Here is a 23,624-nt window from a genome sequence, read left to right on the forward strand (position 1 = left end):
ACCCTTTGCTTAAAACTCAGGCAAAGCCAGACACCTTTTTCTCCAGCTGAATTAACAACAACAGGCTGTGCTATGGCCTAGAAAGTGCTGATGAATGAAGCCCCGATCAATTGCCCAACATTGTGTGCACTTTATGATGAAGACAAAAGTTTCAGGGTAATAAAACAGGAAACAATCGGTACCGTTGCTTAAGGTAGGGGATAAACCGAGATATTCGTATAAGTCCGAAACGTCAACTCCTTACTGCTGTATTTGGGAGAACTACGACAATTGGTGTCGTGTTTGACCTATTCAAAAAAGTCTGGAGAATGAATTAGTTTCCTCAAAAAAAAAAAAAAAAAAAAAAAGAGAGAGAAAGAAAGAAAGAAACGGTTAGTTTTAGTTGTGACAATTGAGTGGCTAGTTAATTGTGCGCTCGCAGCACATCCTTTGAGCTGTAGCAAAAAAAAAAAAAAAAAAAAAAAACAGGATTGTAGAAGAAACAATGGGTATTTATCAGTCCCCACTGGGTATATTACACCACAAACAATATACTATTACAGTAAATTCATATATTAGAGTTTTTCATACCTCATTACCACTAAACCATTAGTTATTACTGGGTTGTAGTCTCCTCAAAAACAATTCATTCATCTGGTCGACACAAAATGTGAATCTAGTTTCAAGCTTTCAGATATTTTATTATTAACAATCATATGTTTTGCCATATCCTGTAGGTTAGGTTAGGTAAAGTTTGTCTGGAAACAGGACAAATGTTTCCTGACGTGGGTCTTAGTCATATGATGACCCGCAGCTGGAACTTTTGGTCATCTGACTGAGACCTTCAGCTGGTTTACCCTTCCACCCCCCATGAAAAATTATGTTTATGATTATAATCATTAGATGATTCTATCCAATGGGGTTTACACTGTATGACCCTGTTTCTGTCCACATCTTTTTATAAACCACACTACTAGAGATACTTATAGCTTATCTTTACAGTAAGTTCATTCAGGTACAGTTACGCATAAATACAATTACATAACTTATCCTAGGTAGTAGGTTGGTAGACAGCAACCGCCCAGGGAGGTACTACCGTCCTGCGGAGTGTAAAACGGAAGCCTGTAATTGTTTTACACGATGGTAGGATTGCTGGTGTCTTTTTTCTGTCTCATAAACATGCAAGATTTCAGGTATATCTTGTTACTTCTACTTGCACTTAGGTCACACTACACATACATGTACAAGCATAGATATACATACCCCTCTGAGTTTTCTTCTATTTTCTTTCTAATTCTTGTTCTTGTTTATTTCCTCTTATCTCCATGGGGAAGTGGAACAGAATTCTTCCTCCGTAAGCCATGCGTGTTGTAAGAGGCGACGGAAATGCCGGGAGCAAGGGGCTAGTAACACCTTCTCCTGTATAAATTACTAAATTTAAAAAGAGAAACTTTCGTTTTTCTTTTTGGGCCACCCTGCCTCGGTGGGATACGGGCGGTTTGTTGAAAGAAGAAGAACTTATCATACATAGCAGCATATGTGTAGATTACCTAGGATAGCCCCCCCAAAAAAATAATAAAAAAAGGCTGGACAAAGTGACTTCCTTCCAATACAGTCCTTTATCTTAATCATTATCTTAATCTTAGGCTCATGCCTAATAAATAGGCATGAGCCTCGGGAACAACCTGCCTTGATGCCTCTTACAGTAGCACTATGAACACTGACATCATACACAACTTAAGTGTAAAGAAAATAAAACTAATTTAGGTCAGCTATTCCTAAGTTATGAGACGGGTCCAAGAGCTAGACCTTTCCACGTTAACAAAAATAGATAATTACACTCCTGATGGTGTCCTACAATGTTATTTATTATGAAAGTGAGAGAAAATGACAAATTAATCAAGAATGGGCCAGGAGGAACATAGTTTAACTTCACAGAGACAATATTGACTGCGTAACATGGTGTAATACACTAGACTGTGATCAATGAGGAAGAAATGTGTACTGCAACTACTGCCAAACATTATTAATGTATACAGTAAGTGGATTAAATAAGATGAGCACAAATTTCACTTATACATAGCTAGAAATAGGTGCATATAAGAGACAAATATTGACATACTTTCACAGCCAGCCACGTCCAAAACCCATATCTATCACTGAACAACATGTTGCAAGCCTACACATAACATGTATTAAAAAACCCACGTCCAAAACCCATATCTATCATGGAACCAACATGTTGCAAACCTAGTCAATACTCCTGCTATCTTACCTTAACGTGATGCAATATTAAATGCTCTTTATTAACATTAGGCCTGTCTTCCTTATTTATTTATAATCTTAACTTCTGTTTTTGAAAGTATTCGCATTTAGAAAAAAAAAAACTGTACTCCAATCTCTTAAATCGCGTTCCAAATAACTAATATTAACACGAATTGGCACCTGTCAAGTTGGTCAGGGTGATACATATATATGTAGGTGGAGCTGTGAGCGTCTTCGACAGTATAGAGGCCATGGTGTAACTGAGTGTGTTTTAGTGACCACAGCTCATTGGGGTACGTATAAGTGTAGCAGTGTTCCATAGTTCAGTGGAGGTAAGTGTACCATAGTTCAGTGGAGGTAAGTGTACCATAGTTCAGTGGAGGTAAGTGTACCATAGTTCAGTGGAGGTAAGTGTACCATAGTTCAGTGGAGGTAAGTGTACCATAGTTCAGTGGAGGTAAGTGTACCATAGTTCAGTGGAGGTAAGTGTACCATAGTTCAGTGGAGGTAAGTGTACCATAGTTCAGTGGAGGTAAGTGTACCATAGTTCAGTGGAGGTAAGTGTACCATAGTTCAGTGGAGGTAAGTGTACCATAGTTCAGTGGAGGTAAGTGTACCATAGTTCAGTGGAGGTAAGTGTACCATAGTTCAGTGGAGGTAAGTGTACCATAGTTCAGTGGAGGTAAGTGTACCATAGTTCAGTGGAGGTAAGTGTACCATAGTTCAGTGGAGGTAAGTGTACCATAGTTCAGTTTACCTGGAGTTTACCTGGAGAGAGTTCCGGGGGTCAACGCCCCCGCGGCCCGGTCTGAGACCAGGCCTCCTGGTGGATCAGAGCCTGATCAACCAGGCTGTTGCTGCTGGCTGCACGCAAACCAACATACGAGCCACAGCCCGGCTGATCCGGAACTGACTTTAGGTGCTTGTCCAGTGCCAGCTTGAAGACTGCCAGGGGTCTGTTGGTAATCCCCCTTATGTGTGCTGGGAGGCAGTTGAACAGTCTCGGGCCCCTGACACTTATTGTATGGTCTCTTAACGTGCTAGTGACACCCCTGCTTTTCATTGGGGGGATGGTGCATCGTCTGCCAAGTCTTTTGCTTTCGTAGTGGGTGATTTTCGTGTGCAAGTTCGGTACTAGTCCCTCTAGGATTTTCCAGGTGTATATAATCATGTATCTCTCCCTCCTGCGTTCCAGGGAATACAGGTTTAGGAACCTCAAGCGCTCCCAATAATTGAGGTGTTTTATCTCCGTTATGCGCGCCGTGAAAGTTCTCTGTACATTTTCTAGGTCGGCAATTTCACCTGCCTTGAAAGGTGCTGTTAGTGTGCAGCAATATTCCAGCCTAGATAGAACAAGTGACCTGAAGAGTGTCATCATGGGCTTGGCCTCCCTAGTTTTGAAGGTTCTCATTATCCATCCTGTCATTTTTCTAGCAGATGCGATTGATACAATGTTATGGTCCTTGAAGGTGAGATCCTCCGACATGATCACTCCCAGGTCTTTGACGTTGGTGTTTCGCTCTATTTTGTGGCCAGAATTTGTTTTGTACTCTGATGAAGATTTAATTTCCTCATGTTTACCATATCTGAGTAATTGAAATTTCTCATCGTTGAACTTCATATTGTTTTCTGCAGCCCACTGAAAGATTTGGTTGATGTCTGCCTGGAGCTTTGCAGTGTCTGCAATGGAAGACACTGTCATGCAGATTCGGGTGTCATCTGCAAAGGAAGACACGGTGCTGTGGCTGACATCCTTGTCTATGTCGGATATAAGGATGAGGAACAAGATGGGAGCGAGTACCGTGCCTTGTGGAACAGAGCTTTTCACCGTAGCTGCCTCGGACTTTACTCTGTTGACGACTACTCTCTGTGTTCTGTTAGTGAGGAAATTATAGATCCATCGACCGACTTTTCCTGTTATTCCTTTAGCACGCATTTTGTGCGCTATTACGCCATGGTCACACTTGTCGAAGGCTTTTGCAAAGTCTGTATATATTACATCTGCATTCTTTTTGTCTTCTAGTGCATTTAGGACCTTGTCGTAGTGGTCCAATAGTTGAGACAGACAGGAGCGACCTGTTCTAAACCCATGTTGCCCTGGGTTGTGTAACTGATGGGTTTCTAGATGCGTGGTGATCTTGCTTCTTAGGACCCTTTCAAAGATTTTTATGATATGGGATGTTAGTGCTATTGGTCTGTAGTTCTTTGCTGTTGCTTTACTGCCCCCTTTGTGGAGTGGGGCTATGTCTGTTGTTTTTAGTAACTGTGGGACGACCCCCGTGTCCATGCTCCCTCTCCATAGGATGGAAAAGGCTCGTGATAGGGGCTTCTTGCAGTTCTTGATGAACACAGAGTTCCATGAGTCTGGCCCTGGGGCAGAGTGCATGGGCATGTCATTTATCGCCTGTTCGAAGTCATTTGGCGTCAGGATAACATCGGATAGGCTTGTGTTAATCAAATTTTGTGGCTCTCTCATAAAAAATTCATTTTGATCTTCGACTCTCAGTCTGGTTAGCGGCTTGCTAAAAACTGAGTCATATTGGGACTTGAGTAGCTCACTCATTTCCTTGTTGTCATCTGTGTAGGACCCATCTTGTTTAAGTAGGGGCCCAATACTGGACGTTGTTCTCGATTTTGATTTGGCATAGGAGAAGAAATACTTTGGGTTTCTTTCGATTTCATTTATGGCTTTTAGTTCTTCCCGCGATTCCTGACTCCTAAAGGATTCTTTTAGCTTAAGTTCGATGCTTGCTATTTCTCTGACCAGTGTCTCCCTACGCATTTCAGATATATTGACCTCTTTTAGCCGCTCTGTTATTCTTTTCCGTCGCCTGTAAAGGGAGCGCCTGTCTCTTTCAGTTTTACATCTACTCCTCCTTTTTCTTAGAGGAATAAGCCTTGTGCATACATCGAGTGCTACCGAGTTAATCTGTTCTAGGCATAAGTTGGGGTCTGTGTTGCTTAGTATATCTTCCCAGCTTATATCGGTTAGGACTTGGTTTACTTGGTCCCACTTTATGTTTTTGTTATTGAAGTTGAATTTGGTGAATGCTCCCTCGTGACTAATCTCATTATGTTTGTCTGGGGCTCCGCGCATACATGTCTGAACCTCAATTATGTTGTGATCTGAGTATATTGTTTTTGATATGGTGATATTTCTTATCAGATCATCATTGTTAGTGAAGATGAGGTCTAGTGTATTCTCCAGTCTAGTAGGCTCTATTATTTGCTGGTTTAAATTGAATTTTGTGCAGAGATTTAAAAGCTCGTGTGAGTGTGAGTTTTCATCAGAGCTGCCTCCTGGTGTTATTACTGCAACAATATTATTTGCTATATTCCTCCATTTTAGGTGCCTTAAGTTGAAATCCCCCAGGAGCAAGATGTTGGGTGCAGGAGCTGGAAGGTTTTCCAGACAGTGGTCAATTTTTAACAGCTGTTCCTGGAATTGCTGGGATGTTGCATCCGGAGGCTTGTTAGACTACCACAATGACTAGGTTTTGGTTCTCGACCTTTACTGCTAAAACTTCCACTACATCATTTGAGGCATTTAGCAGTTCTGTGCAAACAAGTGACTCTGCAATGTACAGGCCAACCCCCCCCCTTTTGCCTGTTCACTCTGTCACATCTGTATAGGTTGTAACCTGGGATCCATATTTCGTTGTCTAAGTGATCCTTTATGTGGGTCTCAGTGAAAGCCGCGAACATTGCCTTTGCCTCTGCAAGCAGTCCACGGATGAAAGGTATTTTGTTGTTTGTTGCTGGCTTTAGACCCTGTATATTTGCAAAGAAGAATGTTATCGGACTGGTGGTATTGTTGGTACTGGGGGGGGATTTTTTTTCCGGCATTAGTATCTGTATCTGTTGGTTTGGAGTGGAGGCCATCGACTGTGGTTCCACTCCAGGAATGACTGGATTTGGTGTACGATTTCTGCCATTTCCTGCCAGTTTTTTTTCCTTCCTGGCACTAAAAAACCTCTCCCTCTTGAGTGGCTGTGGCTACCCAGGTTTTCCCATGGCCTGGATGTTTTGCAGTGGAGGTAAGTGTACCATAGTTCAGTGGAGGTTAGTGTACCATAGTTCAGTGGAGGTAAGTGTACCATAGTTCAGTGGAGGTAAGTGTACCATAGTTCAGTGGAGGTAAGTGTACCATAGTTCAGTGGAGGTAAGTGTACCATAGTTCAGTGGAGGTAAGTGTACCATAGTTCAGTGGAGGTAAGTGTACCATAGTTCAGTGGAGGTAAGTGTACCATAGTTCAGTGGAGGTAAGTGTACCATAGTTCAGTGGAGGTAAGTGTACCATAGTTCAGTGGAGGTAAGTGTACCATAGTTCAGTGGAGGTAAGTGTACCATAGTTCAGTGGAGGTAAGTGTACCATAGTTCAGTGGAGGTAAGTGTACCATAGTTCAGTGGAGGTAAGTGTACCATAGTTCAGTGGAGGTAAGTGTACCATAGTTCAGTGGAGGTAAGTGTACCTTAGTTCAGTGGAGGTAAGTGTACCATAGTTCAGTGGAGGTAAGTGTACCATAGTTCAGTGGAGGTAAGTGTACCATAGTTCAGTGGAGGTAAGTGTACCATAGTTCAGTGGAGGTAAGTGTACCATAGTTCAGTGGAGGTAAGTGTACCATAGTTCAGTGGAGGTAAGTGTACCATAGTTCAGTGGAGGTAAGTGTACCATAGTTCAGTGGAGGTAAGTGTACCATAGTTCAGTGGAGGTAAGTGTACCATAGTTCAGTGGAGGTAAGTGTACCATAGTTCAGTGGAGGTAAGTGTACCATAGTTCAGTGGAGGTAAGTGTACCATAGTTCAGTGGAGGTAAGTGTACCATAGTTCAGTGGAGGTACGTATAAGTGTACCATAGTTCAATGGAGGTACGTATAAGTGTACCATAGTTCAGTGGAGGTACGTATAAGTGTACCATAGTTCAGTGGAGGTACGTGTAAGTGTAGCAGTGTACCATAGTTCAGTGGAGGTACGTATAAGTGTACCATAGTTCAGTGGAGGTATGTATAAGTGTAGCAGTGTACCATAGTTCAGTGGAGGTACGTGTAAGTGTAGCAATGTACCATAGTTCAGTGGAGGTACGTATAAGTGTAGCAGTGTACCATAGTTCAGTGGAAGTACGTATAAGTGTAGCAGTGTCCCATAGTTCAGTGGAGGTACGTATAAGTGTAGCAGTGTACCATAGTTCAGTGGAGGTACGTATAAGTGTAGCAGTGTACCATAGTTCAGTGGAGGTACGTATAAGTGTAGCAGTGTGCCTTAGTTCAGTGGAGGTACGTGTAAGTGTAGCAGTGTACCATAGTTCAGTGGAGGTACGTGTAAGTGTAGCAGTGTACCATAGTTCAGAGAAGGTACGTATAAGTGTAGCAGTGTGCCTTAGTTCAGTGGAGGTACGTGTAAGTGTAGCAGTGTACCATAGTTCAGTGGAGGTACGTGTAAGTGTAGCAGTGTACCATAATTCAGTGGAGGTACGTATAAGTGTAGCAGTGTACCATAGTTCATTGGAGGTACGTATAAGTGTAGCAGTGTACCATAGTTCAGTGGAGGGAGAGATACATGATTATATACACCTGGAAAATCCTAGAGGGACTAGTACCGAACTTGCACACGAAAATCACTCACTACGAAAGCAAAAGACTTGGCAGACGATGCAACATCCCCCCAATGAAAAGCAGGGGTGTCACTAGCACTTTAAGAGACCATACAATAAGTGTCAGGGGCCCGAGACTGTTCAACTGCCTCTCAGCACACATAAGGGGGATTACCAACAGACCTCTGGCAGTCTTCAAGCTGGCACTGGACAAGTACCTAAAGTCAGTTCCTGATCAGCCGGGCTGTGGCTCGTACGTTGGTTTGCGTGCAGCCAGCAGCAACAGCCTGGTTGATCAGGCTCTGATCCACCAGGAGGCCTGGTCACAGACCGGGCCGCGGGGGCGTTGACCCCCGGAACTCTCTCCAGGTAAACTCCAGGAGGTACGTGTAAGTGTAGCAGTGTACCATAGTTCAGTGGAGGTACGTGTAAGTGTAGCAGTGTACCATAGTTCAGTGGAGGTAGGTATAAGTGTAGCAGTGTACCATAGTTCAGTGGAGGTAGGTATAAGTGTAGCAGTGTACCATAGTTCAGTGGAGGTACGCATAAGTGTAGCAGTGTACTATAGTTCAGTGGAGATACGTGTAAGTGTAGCAGTATACAACAATTCAGAGGACGTACGTATGAATGTAACTATCACAGCGCACTAGGGGTACGTGAGTGTACCAGTGACTGCAGGTCATTTTTAGGTACGTGTGAGCGTACCGCAGTGACCACAGCTCACTTCTTCTGTGGAAGGAATCTATGAGTATAACAGTGCACCATGGTGATTACAGCTCAGTAGATGAACGTATGTATAATAGAGTGCACCTCAATAACCACAGCTCAGTGGAGGTACGTATGAGTGTCAGTGTACCACAGCTCAGTGGAGGTGCGGGTGAGTGTATCAGAGTTCAATGGAGGTACGTGAGTGTATCAGTTCAGTGGAGGTACATGTGAGTGTACCACAGTGACCACAACTCAGTGGAGGTACGTATGAGTGTACCACAGCTCAGTGGAGGTGCGTATGAGTGTACCACAGCTCAGTAGAGGAAAGTATGAGTGTACCACAGTGACCACAGCTCAGTGGAGGTACGTATGAGTGTACCACAGTGACCACAGCTCAGTGGAGGTACGTATGAGTGTACTACCGTGACCACAGCTCAGTGGAGGCACGTATGAGTGTACCACAGTGACCACAGCTCAGTGGAGGTACGTATGAGTGTACCCAGTGACCATAGCTCAGTGGAGGTACGTGTAAGTGTACCACACTGATCACAGCTCAGTGGAGGTACGTATAAGTGTACTACAGTGACCACAACTCAGTGGAGGTACGTATGAATGTACCACAATGACCACAGCTCAGTGGAGGTACGTATAAGTGTACCACACTGATCACAGCTCAGTGGAGGTACGTATAAGTGTACCACAGTGACCACAGCTCAGTGGAGGTATGTATGAGTGTACCACAGTGACCACAGCTCAGTGGAGGTACGTATGAGTGTACCACAGTGACCACAGCTCAGTGGAGGTACGTATGAGTGTACTACCGTGACCACAGCTCAGTGGAGGCACGTATGAGTGTACCACAGTGACCACAGCTCAGTGGAGGTACGTATGAGTGTACCCAGTGACCATAGCTCAGTGGAGGTACGTGTAAGTGTACCACACTGATCACAGCTCAGTGGAGGTACGTATAAGTGTACTACAGTGACCACAACTCAGTGGAGGTACGTATGAATGTACCACAATGACCACAGCTCAGTGGAGGTACGTATAAGTGTACCACACTGATCACAGCTCAGTGGAGGTACGTATAAGTGTACCACAGTGACCACAGCTCAGTGGAGGTATGTATGAGTGTACCACAGTGACCACAGCTCAGTGGAGGTACGTATGAGTGTACCACAGTGACCACAGCTCAGTGGAGGTATGTATGAGCGTACCACAGTGACCACAGCTCAGTGGAGGCACGTATGAGTGTACCACAGTGACCACAGCTCAGTGGAGGTACGTATGAGTGTACCCAGTGACCATAGCTCAGTGGAGGTACGTGTAAGTGTACCACACTGATCACAGCTCAGTGGAGGTACGTATAAGTGTACTACAGTGACCACAACTCAGTGGAGGTACGTACGAATGTACCACAATGACCACAGTTCAGTGGAGGTACGTATAAGTGTACCACACTGATCACAGCTCAGTGGAGGTACGTATAAGTGTACCACAGTGACCACAGCTCAGTGGAGGTACGTATGAGTGTACCACTGACCACAGCTTAGTGGAGGTATGCATGAGTGTACCACAGTGACCACAGCTCAGTGGAGGTACGTATGTGTACCACAGTGACCACAGCTCAGTGGAGGTACGTATGTGTACCACAGTGACCACAGCTCAGTGGAGGTATGTATGAGCGTACCACAGTGACCACAGCTCAGTGGAGGTATGTATGAGTGTACCACAGTGACCACAGCTCAGTGGAGGTACGTATGAGTGTACCACAGTGACCACAGCTCAGTGGAGGTATGTATGAGTGTACCACAGTGACCACAGCTCAGTGGAGGTATGCATGAGTGTACCACAGTGACCACAGCTCAGTGGAGGTACGTATGTGTACCACAGTGACCACAGCTCAGTGGAGGTACGTATGTGTACCACAGTGACCACAGCTCAGTGGAGGTATGTATGAGCGTACCACAGTGACCACAGCTCAGTGGAGGTATGTATGAGTGTACCACAGTGACCACAGCTCAGTGGAGGTACGTATGAGTGTACCACAGTGACCACAGCTCAGTGGAGGTATGTATGAGTGTACCACAGTAACCACAGCTCAGTGGAGGTACGTATGAGTGTACCACAGTAACCACAGCTCAGTGGAGGTACGTATGAGTGTACCACAGTGACCACAGCTCAGTGGAGGCACGTATGAGTGTACCACAGTGACCACAGCTCAGTGGAGGTACGTATGAGTGTACCCAGTGACCATAGCTCAGTGGATGTACGTGTAAGTGTACCACACTGATCACAGCTCAGTGGAGGTACGTATAAGTGTACTACAGTGACCACAACTCAGTGGAGGTACGTATGAATGTACCACAATGACCACAGCTCAGTGGAGGTACGTATAAGTGTACCACACTGATCACAGCTCAGTGGAGGTACGTATAAGTGTACCACAGTGACCACAGCTCAGTGGAAGTATGTATGAGTGTACCACAGTGACCACAGCTCAGTGGAGGTACGTATGAGTGTACCACAGTGACCACAGCTCAGTGGAGGTATGTATGAGCGTACCACAGTGACCACAGCTCAGTGGAGGCACGTATGAGTGTACCACAGTGACCACAGCTCAGTGGAGGTACGTATGAGTGTACCCAGTGACCATAGCTCAGTGGAGGTACGTGTAAGTGTACCACACTGATCACAGCTCAGTGGAGGTACGTATAAGTGTACTACAGTGACCACAACTCAGTGGAGGTACGTACGAATGTACCACAATGACCACAGTTCAGTGGAGGTACGTATAAGTGTACCACACTGATCACAGCTCAGTGGAGGTACGTATAAGTGTACCACAGTGACCACAGCTCAGTGGAGGTATGTATGAGTGTACCACAGTGACCACAGCTCAGTGGAGGTACGTATGAGTGTACCACTGACCACAGCTTAGTGGAGGTATGCATGAGTGTACCACAGTGACCACAGCTCAGTGGAGGTACGTATGTGTACCACAGTGACCACAGCTCAGTGGAGGTACGTATGTGTACCACAGTGACCACAGCTCAGTGGAGGTATGTATGAGCGTACCACAGTGACCACAGCTCAGTGGAGGTATGTATGAGTGTACCACAGTGACCACAGCTCAGTGGAGGTACGTATGAGTGTACCACAGTGACCACAGCTCAGTGGAGGTATGTATGAGTGTACCACAGTGACCACAGCTCAGTGGAGGTATGCATGAGTGTACCACAGTGACCACAGCTCAGTGGAGGTACGTATGTGTACCACAGTGACCACAGCTCAGTGGAGGTACGTATGTGTACCACAGTGACCACAGCTCAGTGGAGGTATGTATGAGCGTACCACAGTGACCACAGCTCAGTGGAGGTATGTATGAGTGTACCACAGTGACCACAGCTCAGTGGAGGTACGTATGAGTGTACCACAGTGACCACAGCTCAGTGGAGGTATGTATGAGTGTACCACAGTAACCACAGCTCAGTGGAGGTACGTATGAGTGTACCACAGTAACCACAGCTCAGTGGAGGTACGTATGAGTGTACCACAGTGACCACAGCTCAGTGGAGGCACGTATGAGTGTACCACAGTGACCACAGCTCAGTGGAGGTACGTATGAGTGTACCCAGTGACCATAGCTCAGTGGATGTACGTGTAAGTGTACCACACTGATCACAGCTCAGTGGAGGTACGTATAAGTGTACTACAGTGACCACAACTCAGTGGAGGTACGTATGAATGTACCACAATGACCACAGCTCAGTGGAGGTACGTATAAGTGTACCACACTGATCACAGCTCAGTGGAGGTACGTATAAGTGTACCACAGTGACCACAGCTCAGTGGAGGTATGTATGAGTGTACCACAGTGACCACAGCTCAGTGGAGGTACGTATGAGTGTACCACAGTGACCACAGCTCAGTGGAGGTATGCATGAGTGTACCACAGTGACCACAGCTCAGTGGAGGTACGTATGTGTACCACTGACCACAGCTCAGTGGAGGTACGTATGTGTACCACAGTGACCACAGCTCAGTGGAGGTATGTATGAGTGTACCACAGGGACCACAGCTCAGTGGAGGTATGTATGAGTGTACCACACTGACCACAGCTCAGTGGAGGTATGTATGAGTGTACCACACTGACCACAGCTCAGTGGAGGTATGTATGAGTGTACCACACTGACCACAGCTCAGTGGAGGTATGTATGAGTGTACCACAGTGACCACAGCTCAGTGGAGGTATGTATGAGTGTACCACAGTGACGACAGCTCAGTGGAGGTATGTATGAGTGTACCACACTGACCACAGCTCAGTGGAGGTATGTATGAGTGTACCACACTGACCACAGCTCAGTGGAGGTATGTATGAGTGTACCACACTGACCACAGCTCAGTGGAGGTATGTATGAGTGTACCACACTGACCACAGCTCAGTGGAGGTATGTATGAGTGTACCACACTGACCACAGCTCAGTGGAGGTATGTATGAGTGTACCACACTGACCACAGCTCAGTGGAGGTATGTATGAGTGTACCACACTGACCACAGCTCAGTGGAGGTATGTATGAGTGTACCACACTGACCACAGCTCAGTGGAGGTATGTATGAGTGTACCACACTGACCACAGCTTTAACTGGGACAACGTGTCAACTTGATCTAACAAGCTGAAAGATTGTTCCAATAAAAGTTTTTCCCCAAAATGTGTCTTTTTCTTCACTATTAATATTAATGAGTTCGTTATATATTTGAATTTAATTAGGCAAATTATAGTAGCAGGATGATTTTTGTCATGGACTCTTGCACAGGATGACTGTCTTGCATGGTACAATAAAATATGTCAGTTTGACCTGGGAATCATGCATGTGGTAATAAAATCCGTCAACTTCACCTGGGAATCATGCATGTGGTAATAAAATCCGTCAACTTCACCTGGGAATCATGCATGTGGTAATAAAATCCGTCAACTTGACCTGGGAATCTTGAGTAGGACGGTGGGGATTTCCTTAAACATTTCGTTATGTATTGTGTAATTACGGAACTTTCCAACTCATCCATCTCCCTTTAGCCACCTGATACCCTCGCTTCCTTCCTGCCCTGCAGCGCTGTATAGCCCTTGTGGCTTAGCGCTTCTTTTTTATTATAATAATAATCCAACAGAGTCGGGGTTATGTTCCCATGAGGATTACCATTTGAATGGCGTATCACACATAAACTTAATGGTAATAATAAGGACATAATTATGCATAAGGCATAGCTATCAATTGGCAAATAACACAAACAACCGATATTTGAAGTAATCCAGTGAAATGGAAGGCAGGGTAGCGAGTCATGGGTGGGCAGGAAATGCAATCTACTGGGAGGTAGTAGATTCACCAGCGTACATTAAGACAGGTTCGAGCCTCCACCACTCATTGTGCTTAATGGCACACACTGGTTTATTGCTTCACATAAAAAATGCAAATGTATCTTCTTGCAGCTCGGCTGACAGTGGTGGCGAGGGAGACGTGTGTTGTTGGGCGAGGCAGTGAAGGTACCATCATGGCAGAGGTGCGGCCAGAGTCTGTGGACAGCGATGATGACTTTGTCTATGTTACAGGTAACAGAAATGTTGAAGTTTTTTCCAGTGACGTGATAGGCATGAGACCCATAATTAAGACGGGATACACATCTTGAATGGATCACATAACCAGCTTTAAGGAGACAAAGAAAGTGGGAAAAATATAATAATATTCCCTCATCCTAGGTTTCCTCAGACGTTTCCCGGCGGTACCTGAAAATTCAGAGAATCACTATAGGGGTACTTGATAATTTTATGGTGGATGGCCACAGGTTGTTGATATGGCGTAAGTTAACACCAGCTTCATAAATCTAAATAATAATTACCTTTCGTTGTTTTAATTCTTGTTAGGAGCTTTATTACCCCTACAGGTTTAGAGCTTCCCATGTATATTACTTAATTTATTGGCATAAAACGTATTATTTACACGAAAGCAAAAAAAAAAAAAGTAGTCTGAAAGTGTTCGAATATTGAAAATACAATTCCAACCAGCAAATTAATTTCAGTCCCTACCATAATGTTGCTATACGAATATTCTTTGCTTATCATGGGGTGCATAATAAACATATTAAACTAAACTAACTACACTACACTATACTACACTATACTCCACTGTACTACACTACACTACACTATACTACACTACACTACCTGGAGTTTACCTGGAGAGAGTTCCGGGGGTCAACGCCCCCGCGGCCCGGTCTATGACCAGGCCTCCTGGTGGATCAGAGCCTGATCAACCAGGCTGTTACTGCTGGCTGCATGCAAACCAACGTACGAGCCACAGCCCGGCTGATCAGGAACCGACTTTAGGTGCTTTTCCAGTGCCAACTTGAAGACTGCCAGGGATCTGTTGGTAATCCCCCTTATGTATGCTGGGAGGCAGTTGAACAGTCTCGGGCCCCTGACACTAATTGTATGGTCTCTTAACGTGCTAGTGACACCCCTTCTTTTCACTACACTATACTACACTACACTACACTACACTATACTACACTACACTATACTACACTATACTACACTATACCATACAATACTCTACTACACTATACTTCACTACACTATACTATACTACCCTACACTATACACTATACTACACTACACTATACTACACAACACTATACTACACTACACTTCACTACACTACACTATACTGCACTACACTACACTACACTACACTACACTACACTATACTATACTACACTACAATATACTATACTACACTACACTACACTATACTACACTACACTACACTATACTACACTACACTATACTTCACTACACTACACTATACTACACTACACTACACTATACTGCACTACACTACACTATACTACACTACACTATACTACACTACACTACACTACACTATACTACACTACACTACACTATACTGCACTACACTACACTATACTACACTACACTACACTATACTATACTACACTACACTATACTATACTGCACTACACTACACTATACTACACTACACTACACTATACTATACTACACTACACTATACTATACTACACTACACTATACTATACTACACTACACTACACTACACTACACTATACTATACTGCACTACCTGGAGTTTACCTGGAGAGAGTTTCGGGGGTCAATGCCCCCGCGGCCCGGTCTGTGACCAGGCCTCCTGGTGGATCAGCGCCTGATCAACCAGGCTGTTGCTGCTGGCTGCACGCAAACCAACGTACGAGCCACAGCCCGGCTGATCAGGAACTGACTTTAGGTGCTTGTCCAGTGCCAGCTTGAAGACTGCCAGGGGTCTGTTGGTAATCCCCCTTATGTGTGCTGGGAGGCAGTTGAACAGTCTCGGGCCCCTGACACTTATTGTATGGTCTCTTAACGTGCTAGTGACACCCACTACACTGCACTACACTACACTATACTACACTACACTACACTATACTATACTACACTACACTATACTACACTACACTACACTACACTATACTATACTACACTACACTACACTATACTATACTACACTACACTATACTATACTACACTACACTATACTACACTACACTACACTATACTATACTACACTACACTATACTACACTACACTACACTATACTATACTGCACTACACTACACTATACTACACTACACTACACTATACTACACTACACTACACTATACTATACTACACTACACTATACTATACTGCACTACACTACACTATACTACACTACACTACACTATACTACACTACACTACACTATACTATACTACACTACACTATACTATACTACACTACACTACACTATACTATACTACACTACACTATACTATACTGCACTACACTACAGGTTTAGAGCTTCCCATGTATATTACTTAATTTATTGGCCTAAAACGTATTATTTACACGTATTATTTACACTACACTATACTACACTACACTATACTACACTACACTATACTACACTACACTATACTACACTACACTATACTACACTACACTATACTACACTACACTATACTACACTACACTATACTACACTACACTATACTACACTACACTATACTACACTACAATATACTACACTACACTATACTACACTACACTATACTACACTACACTACTCTACACTACACTATACTACACTACACTATACTACACTACACTATACTACACTACACTGTACTACACTACACTATACTACACTACACTATACTACACTACACTATACTACACTACACTGTACTACACTACACTATACTACACTACACTATACTACACTACACTGTACTACACTATCACCCACTCATGGAGTCCACCAAATCATTAAGCATTAAGGATATGCGTACCATACTTTGTAACACGACTCGGTCATTCGGTAAAGTGTGTAAAGTACTAGATGACATGGACCTACTCTCCTGCCAGACTCCTCTACCCAAAGGCCATGGTTGTAGTGTATACCTGACTAGTGGGCATCCTCACGTTGTTTCAATATATGCCTGCCAAGATGGGACCTTGCTATACTACAACGGTGGTGGTTCTTAGAAGCTCGGGTTGGAAATAGTAACAGAATATGTGACAAAGCACTCCTGTTTCACAAAAGTAAGGTCTATTCTCTGTGTACGACAGGGCGGGGGTACCTGCTCGTACCATGCCCTGGCATTCATGGACATAGTTGTCAGCTCCGGGCTCACCGACTCCATTGATATCATCTACTGGTTCCGCATTAGAATGAGATATTTCCCGGATATTAAGGCAATCAACATGGTCAGGTCAATGCTGACCGAATTCAAGAATAATATAGATACTTCCTGCGATGATTTCCAAAATAGTGTATTGAGGAAAGCGATTAAAAGTCATCTGGTTGAATTAAGGAAGACTAATACGTCTGGTAAACGTCAACTGGACAGCGAGACGCCCTCAAGACCACCACAAAAACTGATAAAGGAGTGAATTAGCAGCGTATGCCAAGAAGTTGATTGTCAGGAACGATATGCTGAGTCCCCGTGTGTGTGTGTGTGTGTGTGTGTGTGTGTGTGTGTGTGTGTGTGTGTGTGTGTGTGTGTGTGTGTGTGTGTGTGTGTGTGTGTGTGTGTGTGTGTGTGTATGTATGTATGCCACCGTAATAACTATCTTCAACTAGCCTTAGTCAGTACAGCCGATACTAGTCTGCTCAGAGATTTATGTAATTACACTGATGTAATGATTTTCACACTACTTGGCTTACATGACATTGCATTTCCACATTCACCCAACAGGAGATTTTGTAGGGAACGAGGCGGGACGCTTTTCAGAGTTAACATGCAACGAGGACAGCGGGAACATAGGTCTGGCGATGAGGTGCTACAGTCCCTCCCTCAGTAGCGAAGCAACAATCCATACTAGCTCTGAACCTGCCAGTCCCTCCTGTAGCCCAACCATAATGCCCATTCTGCCAAGCCCCTCGTATTTCAAGTGCGCTACCGAGGATGTCATTCGTTTTGATGACAGTCATTTCGAGGTGGGTCACCTCGACCCTGAGGTGTGGCCGCCTCTGCCTTGCTTGACATCTGCAGTAAGTTCTGTATCTCACAGTGTTACTCTGGACTCGCTAAAGATGGGTGAACACCCACCACCACCACACCATCACCCATCATCGGAGGCAGGGGACCACCTCAACACACACTGCTTCACCAGCCTCCACCACGGATCGTCTCACTACCTTGCCACTGACGGTAACAACTGGCGGAAATATGAAAGCGAATTGGAATTTGAGAGCGAAGACGAACTTTTAAATTCCTGCATTAATGTAAGTGTTACTTTACACGTGCTCGTGCGCCACAGGTATACATGCACACGCACACATACAGGGAATTGAATCTAACGACATAGGAGAGAAGAACGACAAATGGCATGATAACAGCGTACAAAAGACTCAGGGGAATTGATAAGGTCAGGGACAGGCTGCTTGAAACGATAAAAAGCGGGAGTTCGGGGACACTACTGGAAGTTAAAGACACAGATGAGCCACAGGGATGTTAGAAGTACTTCAGTCTCAGAGTGATCGGGAAGGGGAATGATCTTGGTCAGGAAGAGGTGGTGGCTGGTTCCATACTTAGTGAAGATCAGGTAAGGCAGGACCCACGAGGCTGAGAGGAAGTGAATCTGGAGAGTGGCAAGTTAAGAGGCAGGGCCAGAATCTAAGAATTGACAGCTACAACCCCCCCGCCCCCTCAAAAAAAAAAAAAGAAAACAGCTGTGAATCAACCCCTGCGAATCAATCCCTGCAGCTACAAATAGGTGAGTACACACACAAACACAAACACACACACACACACACACACACGCACACACACATGTTGGGACACGCCATGTAACAGACAACCCTATCTCTGAGAAAACCTGTCGCAACTCTTGCAACATTGCATAGCTCCTGACAAAACACGGAAGTGCGAAAGACCTAGAGCTAGTGCTTTCCATCCCCCCTGTGGCTCATTTTGCATATATATATATATATATATATATATATATATATATATATATATATATATATATATATATATATATATATATATATATATATATCACCACACTGTACTATTATTATTATTATTATTTGCTCACATAAAGGTAGAAGGGGTTGGGTTTACAGAATACGAGAAGACCTTCCTCGGATCGCCCAGCGACCATTTAACACGGACACACACGCAACAAGATATATTTACTTGCAAATTTCGTATTAGTGTACTTTAATCACAGCTGTAATACCACTGCATTCATTGTTATAAATATGATGTGTACAGTATATATATATATATATATATATATATATATATATATATATATATATATATATATATATATATATATATATATATATATATATATATATATATATATATATATATATATATATATATATTTCGCAACTACTGCGCTAGTTTGACATATGTTGTAGCAGGCGAGAGCTATCACAAGCAATGGTGTGTACTTACAGAGGCGGGGCTGGAGCAAGCGCCAAGGCCTGAGGAAAAAGGGCTCCAAGTACCGTCACAATCACCGCCTCTGAAGCTGGTACGTCACGTGTCAGCTTTAGAACTTTCCTGTATAACCCATACGAGTTTAGCGCTTGTTAATAATAATTTATCATTTTCGCTCATGTCAGTCCGATAGATATAAACATTTCAGCTTATTAAGGAGGTTTCAGTAGCAAATGTGTGTAAGGAGCATTTAGGAACAGATCCAGAAACACACTATATGATCAAGAGTTGCTTGTCTATCATAAAATCTTTCCTCCCTACCTCAAATAACCCTCCCTCCGAAAAAAAAGTGAGTTAAGCACCAACTCGGGATTTCACAAGCCATTCACCAGTCAAGGATTTGTTGGAAAAAGAAAAGAGCTCGTGGCCGTGAGGTAAGACTACCAGTTCTCATGAGAGAGGTTGCAGGATCAGTTCCGAGTACTCTTTACAATAAAGTCTGCGAGTTTATTGTCCAGAGCAACGGAATGTCCACGGATCCAACAAGACGATATATTTGTGCCTGCTCAAGATGCGCCACAACCATCATTGGATGCAAAGTACTATGGGATGTAGGAAGTCAAGGCTCTGAATCGCATATAATGAACTTTGGAAGTCCTAAGTCCCAAATAAAAAGGCGGACATGGTAGCGATGTGGAGGACAGGGACGAAGGAACAACAAGCGTTTCACTCTTTTCTGGCTAATTGAAGATGCCGAAAGTATTTTTATTTATGCAGCAGCATTACCTTACTTATCCTGGCTTGCTTGGAGGTAATATAATTTTGTAATATTTCTTTCTCATTACCCCCAGCAGCAGGTAAGAGTGAGAGTTATGAAGGGGATGACTGCCCTGATGGATGGTTGTTGGTTGAGGAAGACGCTGACGACCACTACATCATCTCCCACCTCAGCGACCTCACACAACAACACACCAGCTCACCTCTTCAAGGCATACAACATCAAAAACATTTTCAGTTTAGCCAGCGCAGTTACAAAAATCTACTAGAGGAAGAATCAAGCAAGCAAAATATTGAAGAAACCATGCAATGCGAGAGTGTAAACGTCCAAGAGAGTGAGCTGAATGAGAATTGTAAAGTGAGTGAGCTGGAGGCGGCTATGCATTTTTCCACTGACGATGAAGACCAAGACAATGTTATGGACATTTACATTAGCGTAAGTTTAATGAAATTCAGGCAAATTAACAGTGTGCTGCTTGCTGCTTAAGCAAATTTTTTTTAGCAGATACATTACAATCATTTACGACCATCCATCACACAGGATGGTATCCTTTTCATAATCATTCAGGATAGTTTTACTGTCATGCCCAGTTACACAACATAGTATCATGTCATGATTCCTGTGTTACTTATCACAAAGGATGGATTTGCCCTCCTGCTACTTCACACAGGACGAGTTTTCAGTTATATTCCATTACACAGGATGGGTTTCTTACTTGAGGTAATGAAGTCTTCCAGTCTCAAGTTAAATATTATTAGTGTTATTTATTATTATTATTATTATTATTATTATTATTATTATTATTATTATTATTATTATTATTATTATTATTATTATTAAGTTAAGCGCTAAACCCTTGTGGTCATTTCGTCCAGCGAGTGGTGTTCGGTGGACGGATATTGCTGTTGCTGCTAGAAATGAACTATTTTAAACACTAATTGATTGAATCACAAATTCATAATGATAACAGTGATAATAAAAAAACTTCACTGAAGCATTAACATTCGTAATGCTTCAGAAATTACTGATATAGACATTTCTCTTACTAGCAATAGGAACAGATATGCAAAACTCACTTTATCTTTGTATTCTTGCCAACAGAAGCGAGCCAAAATGCAAAGAAAGTTGGATGTGTTTGGAAACCGTTCTCGTCACAAGAACGCCAAGAGGAAGACCAATGGCTACAGCTACATTTACACAAAACCCTACATTTTTGACCCTTACTGAGGTGCCCAGAATGTGATGTGGTGTTTGCCGCAGCAACTCAACACACACCAGCCCCTTCCTCCTCAATACTCTCGGTGCAAAAGCTACGAAAAATTAGAGGCATGGATTGCATCACTACATGATGGAGCAAACATCAAGGATATCGCACCTGAATTCTATAACGATATAATACATTTTGGAACGCTACCGATTATCTTCATTATCCACTCTGAGTTTGCGAGTGCAGGATATCAAGTATTGCTCCAAAGTGGGATTAGTATTATTATATTAAAAAAAAAACACTAAATTCGTGTGGGTCATTCAGGGCTGTGTTGATATTTAACTTAGCAGATATTTAGACCTAGTCATTCCGTGTTCGGAGCCATGGATTTTTGCTTTATACTTGTAACGTAAGCTCCTTATAAGTCATTCTGCCACTCTGTCAGGGGCCCAAGACTGTTCAACTGCCTCCCAGCATACACAAGGGGGATTACCAGTAGACCCTTGGCTGTCTTCAAGAAGGCATTGGCCAGGCACCAGAGTCAGTACCTGATCAGCGGGGCTGTGGTTCGTACGTCGGTTTGCGTGCAGCCAGCAGTAACAGCCTGGTTGATCAGGCCCTGATCCACCAAGAGACCTGGTCACAGACCGGGCCGCGGGGGCGTTGATCCTCAAAACCTTCTCCACGTATACTTCATTCTGGCTAAACCAAGATTAATTTATCAAAGTTTGTTTCAGTAACATATATATTCAAATCCGGAAACTTAATTTTGGAGCACAAAACTTACTGCTAACATAGATTTTCACAATAGTCCATAACGTATATATCAGTATATACTACCACTGATATACAGTGCTTAAGTGTGAGTAATATGACTAACATACTATGATATTTTAACTAATGTAGAGAAGCATACGCAATAGGAATCCGAAGGTTATTCTATATAAAACCTCGCTTAGAGGTCTTACATAGAATAACCTTTGGAGTTCTGGTCTCCCTACTATAGAACAGAGGCCAATACACTGGAGAACATACAGAGAAGTAGTATAAAGAATCTTACAAACAAGATAGACTACGAGTCTGAATCCACACTCTCTTGAAAGACAGACTGAGGGGGAGATGTTATTCAGACACAAGTGGAAGACATAAAGTAAGGTGATATACACTAGGTGCCTTGGGTATCTAACTACACAGTAACAGAGAAATACATGAGTGAGACTCACTACCTTTTATCAGTGACGAGAAACATAGCACCTCAAACTTACCTCTCCACTTTTTTTCTGGAGTTATAATCGCTTGTTTTGCATTTTATGCCAAAAACTGTGTAACGATGTTCGTAGTACTATAGGCATTGTGTATGTTAGGTTCAGTGCTTAACGTTATCAGTTGTTAACGGAAGCTATGAAGAAAAGTATACGTGTCACCGCTAATACATAATGTGTATTTTTGTTTTGTGCGTATTTTGTCAGGGTGTATATCGTGTTGAGTCCGAATTGTAGTTAGTGTTATTATGTACCTGGTGGAAGTGGTATGGTGGTACCATAATTTATGTATCTGGTGGAAGTTGTATGGTGGTACCAACAATTTATTGGTAAAAGACACATATGTACTGATCAAAACATTTATTAAGGAAACGCCGAGTAACGATTTTAACCATATATAAATATGTAAATAATTCATTACCACTGTAACTTTTTTATCTATCAGATTTTTTTCGGCTCAGTCCCTGGACCCATTATGTATATATATATTTTAACTACCGCCCACAGGATGGATATGGGAGCCATAATAAAAACATTAAACTTAAGTGGTCAGCTTTAAGGGACACGTCAGTTTCTCTGTCTTCTAATATTTTTTTTTCCACTATAATCTACCTTTTCCATAATTACTATTACATTTGCTTTGTCTGCTTCGTAAGATGAAGTCCAGGATCTTTCCTAAATTGGAAAAATAAACATGATATTAGGAGACAAGGAAACTCTAATGTAGTATTTAGATGTTATTTTGTCTTTTTAATCTCAAAAAGTATAGTATTATTGTATCTTATTGCTTTATTTTTCCCCCTGAAATTGGTGAGGGGCTC

The 23,624-nt window shown here is 43.1% G+C and overlaps 2 protein-coding genes across 2 annotated transcripts in view; both read left to right on the top strand.

The window, feature by feature from the left end:
* LOC128697522 (alpha-ketoglutarate-dependent dioxygenase alkB homolog 4) overlaps positions 1 to 23,624 on the top strand; it is a 159,759-nt gene that overhangs the window by 66,989 nt on the left and 69,146 nt on the right. The window lies entirely within an intron of this gene.
* Positions 2,467 to 23,582, top strand: LOC128697513 (uncharacterized). Its single transcript, XM_053789256.2, has 4 exons — positions 2,467 to 2,537; positions 14,033 to 14,152; positions 20,408 to 20,769; positions 21,436 to 23,582. The coding sequence occupies exons 2-4, from the start codon at positions 14,095 to 14,097 to the stop codon at positions 21,559 to 21,561; spliced, it is 546 nt and encodes a 181-aa protein (XP_053645231.2). The 5' UTR covers positions 2,467 to 2,537; positions 14,033 to 14,094; the 3' UTR covers positions 21,562 to 23,582.

Source organism: Cherax quadricarinatus, chromosome 44 (assembly GCF_038502225.1).
Source record: "Cherax quadricarinatus isolate ZL_2023a chromosome 44, ASM3850222v1, whole genome shotgun sequence".
Lineage (NCBI taxonomy): Eukaryota > Metazoa > Arthropoda > Malacostraca > Decapoda > Parastacidae > Cherax > Cherax quadricarinatus.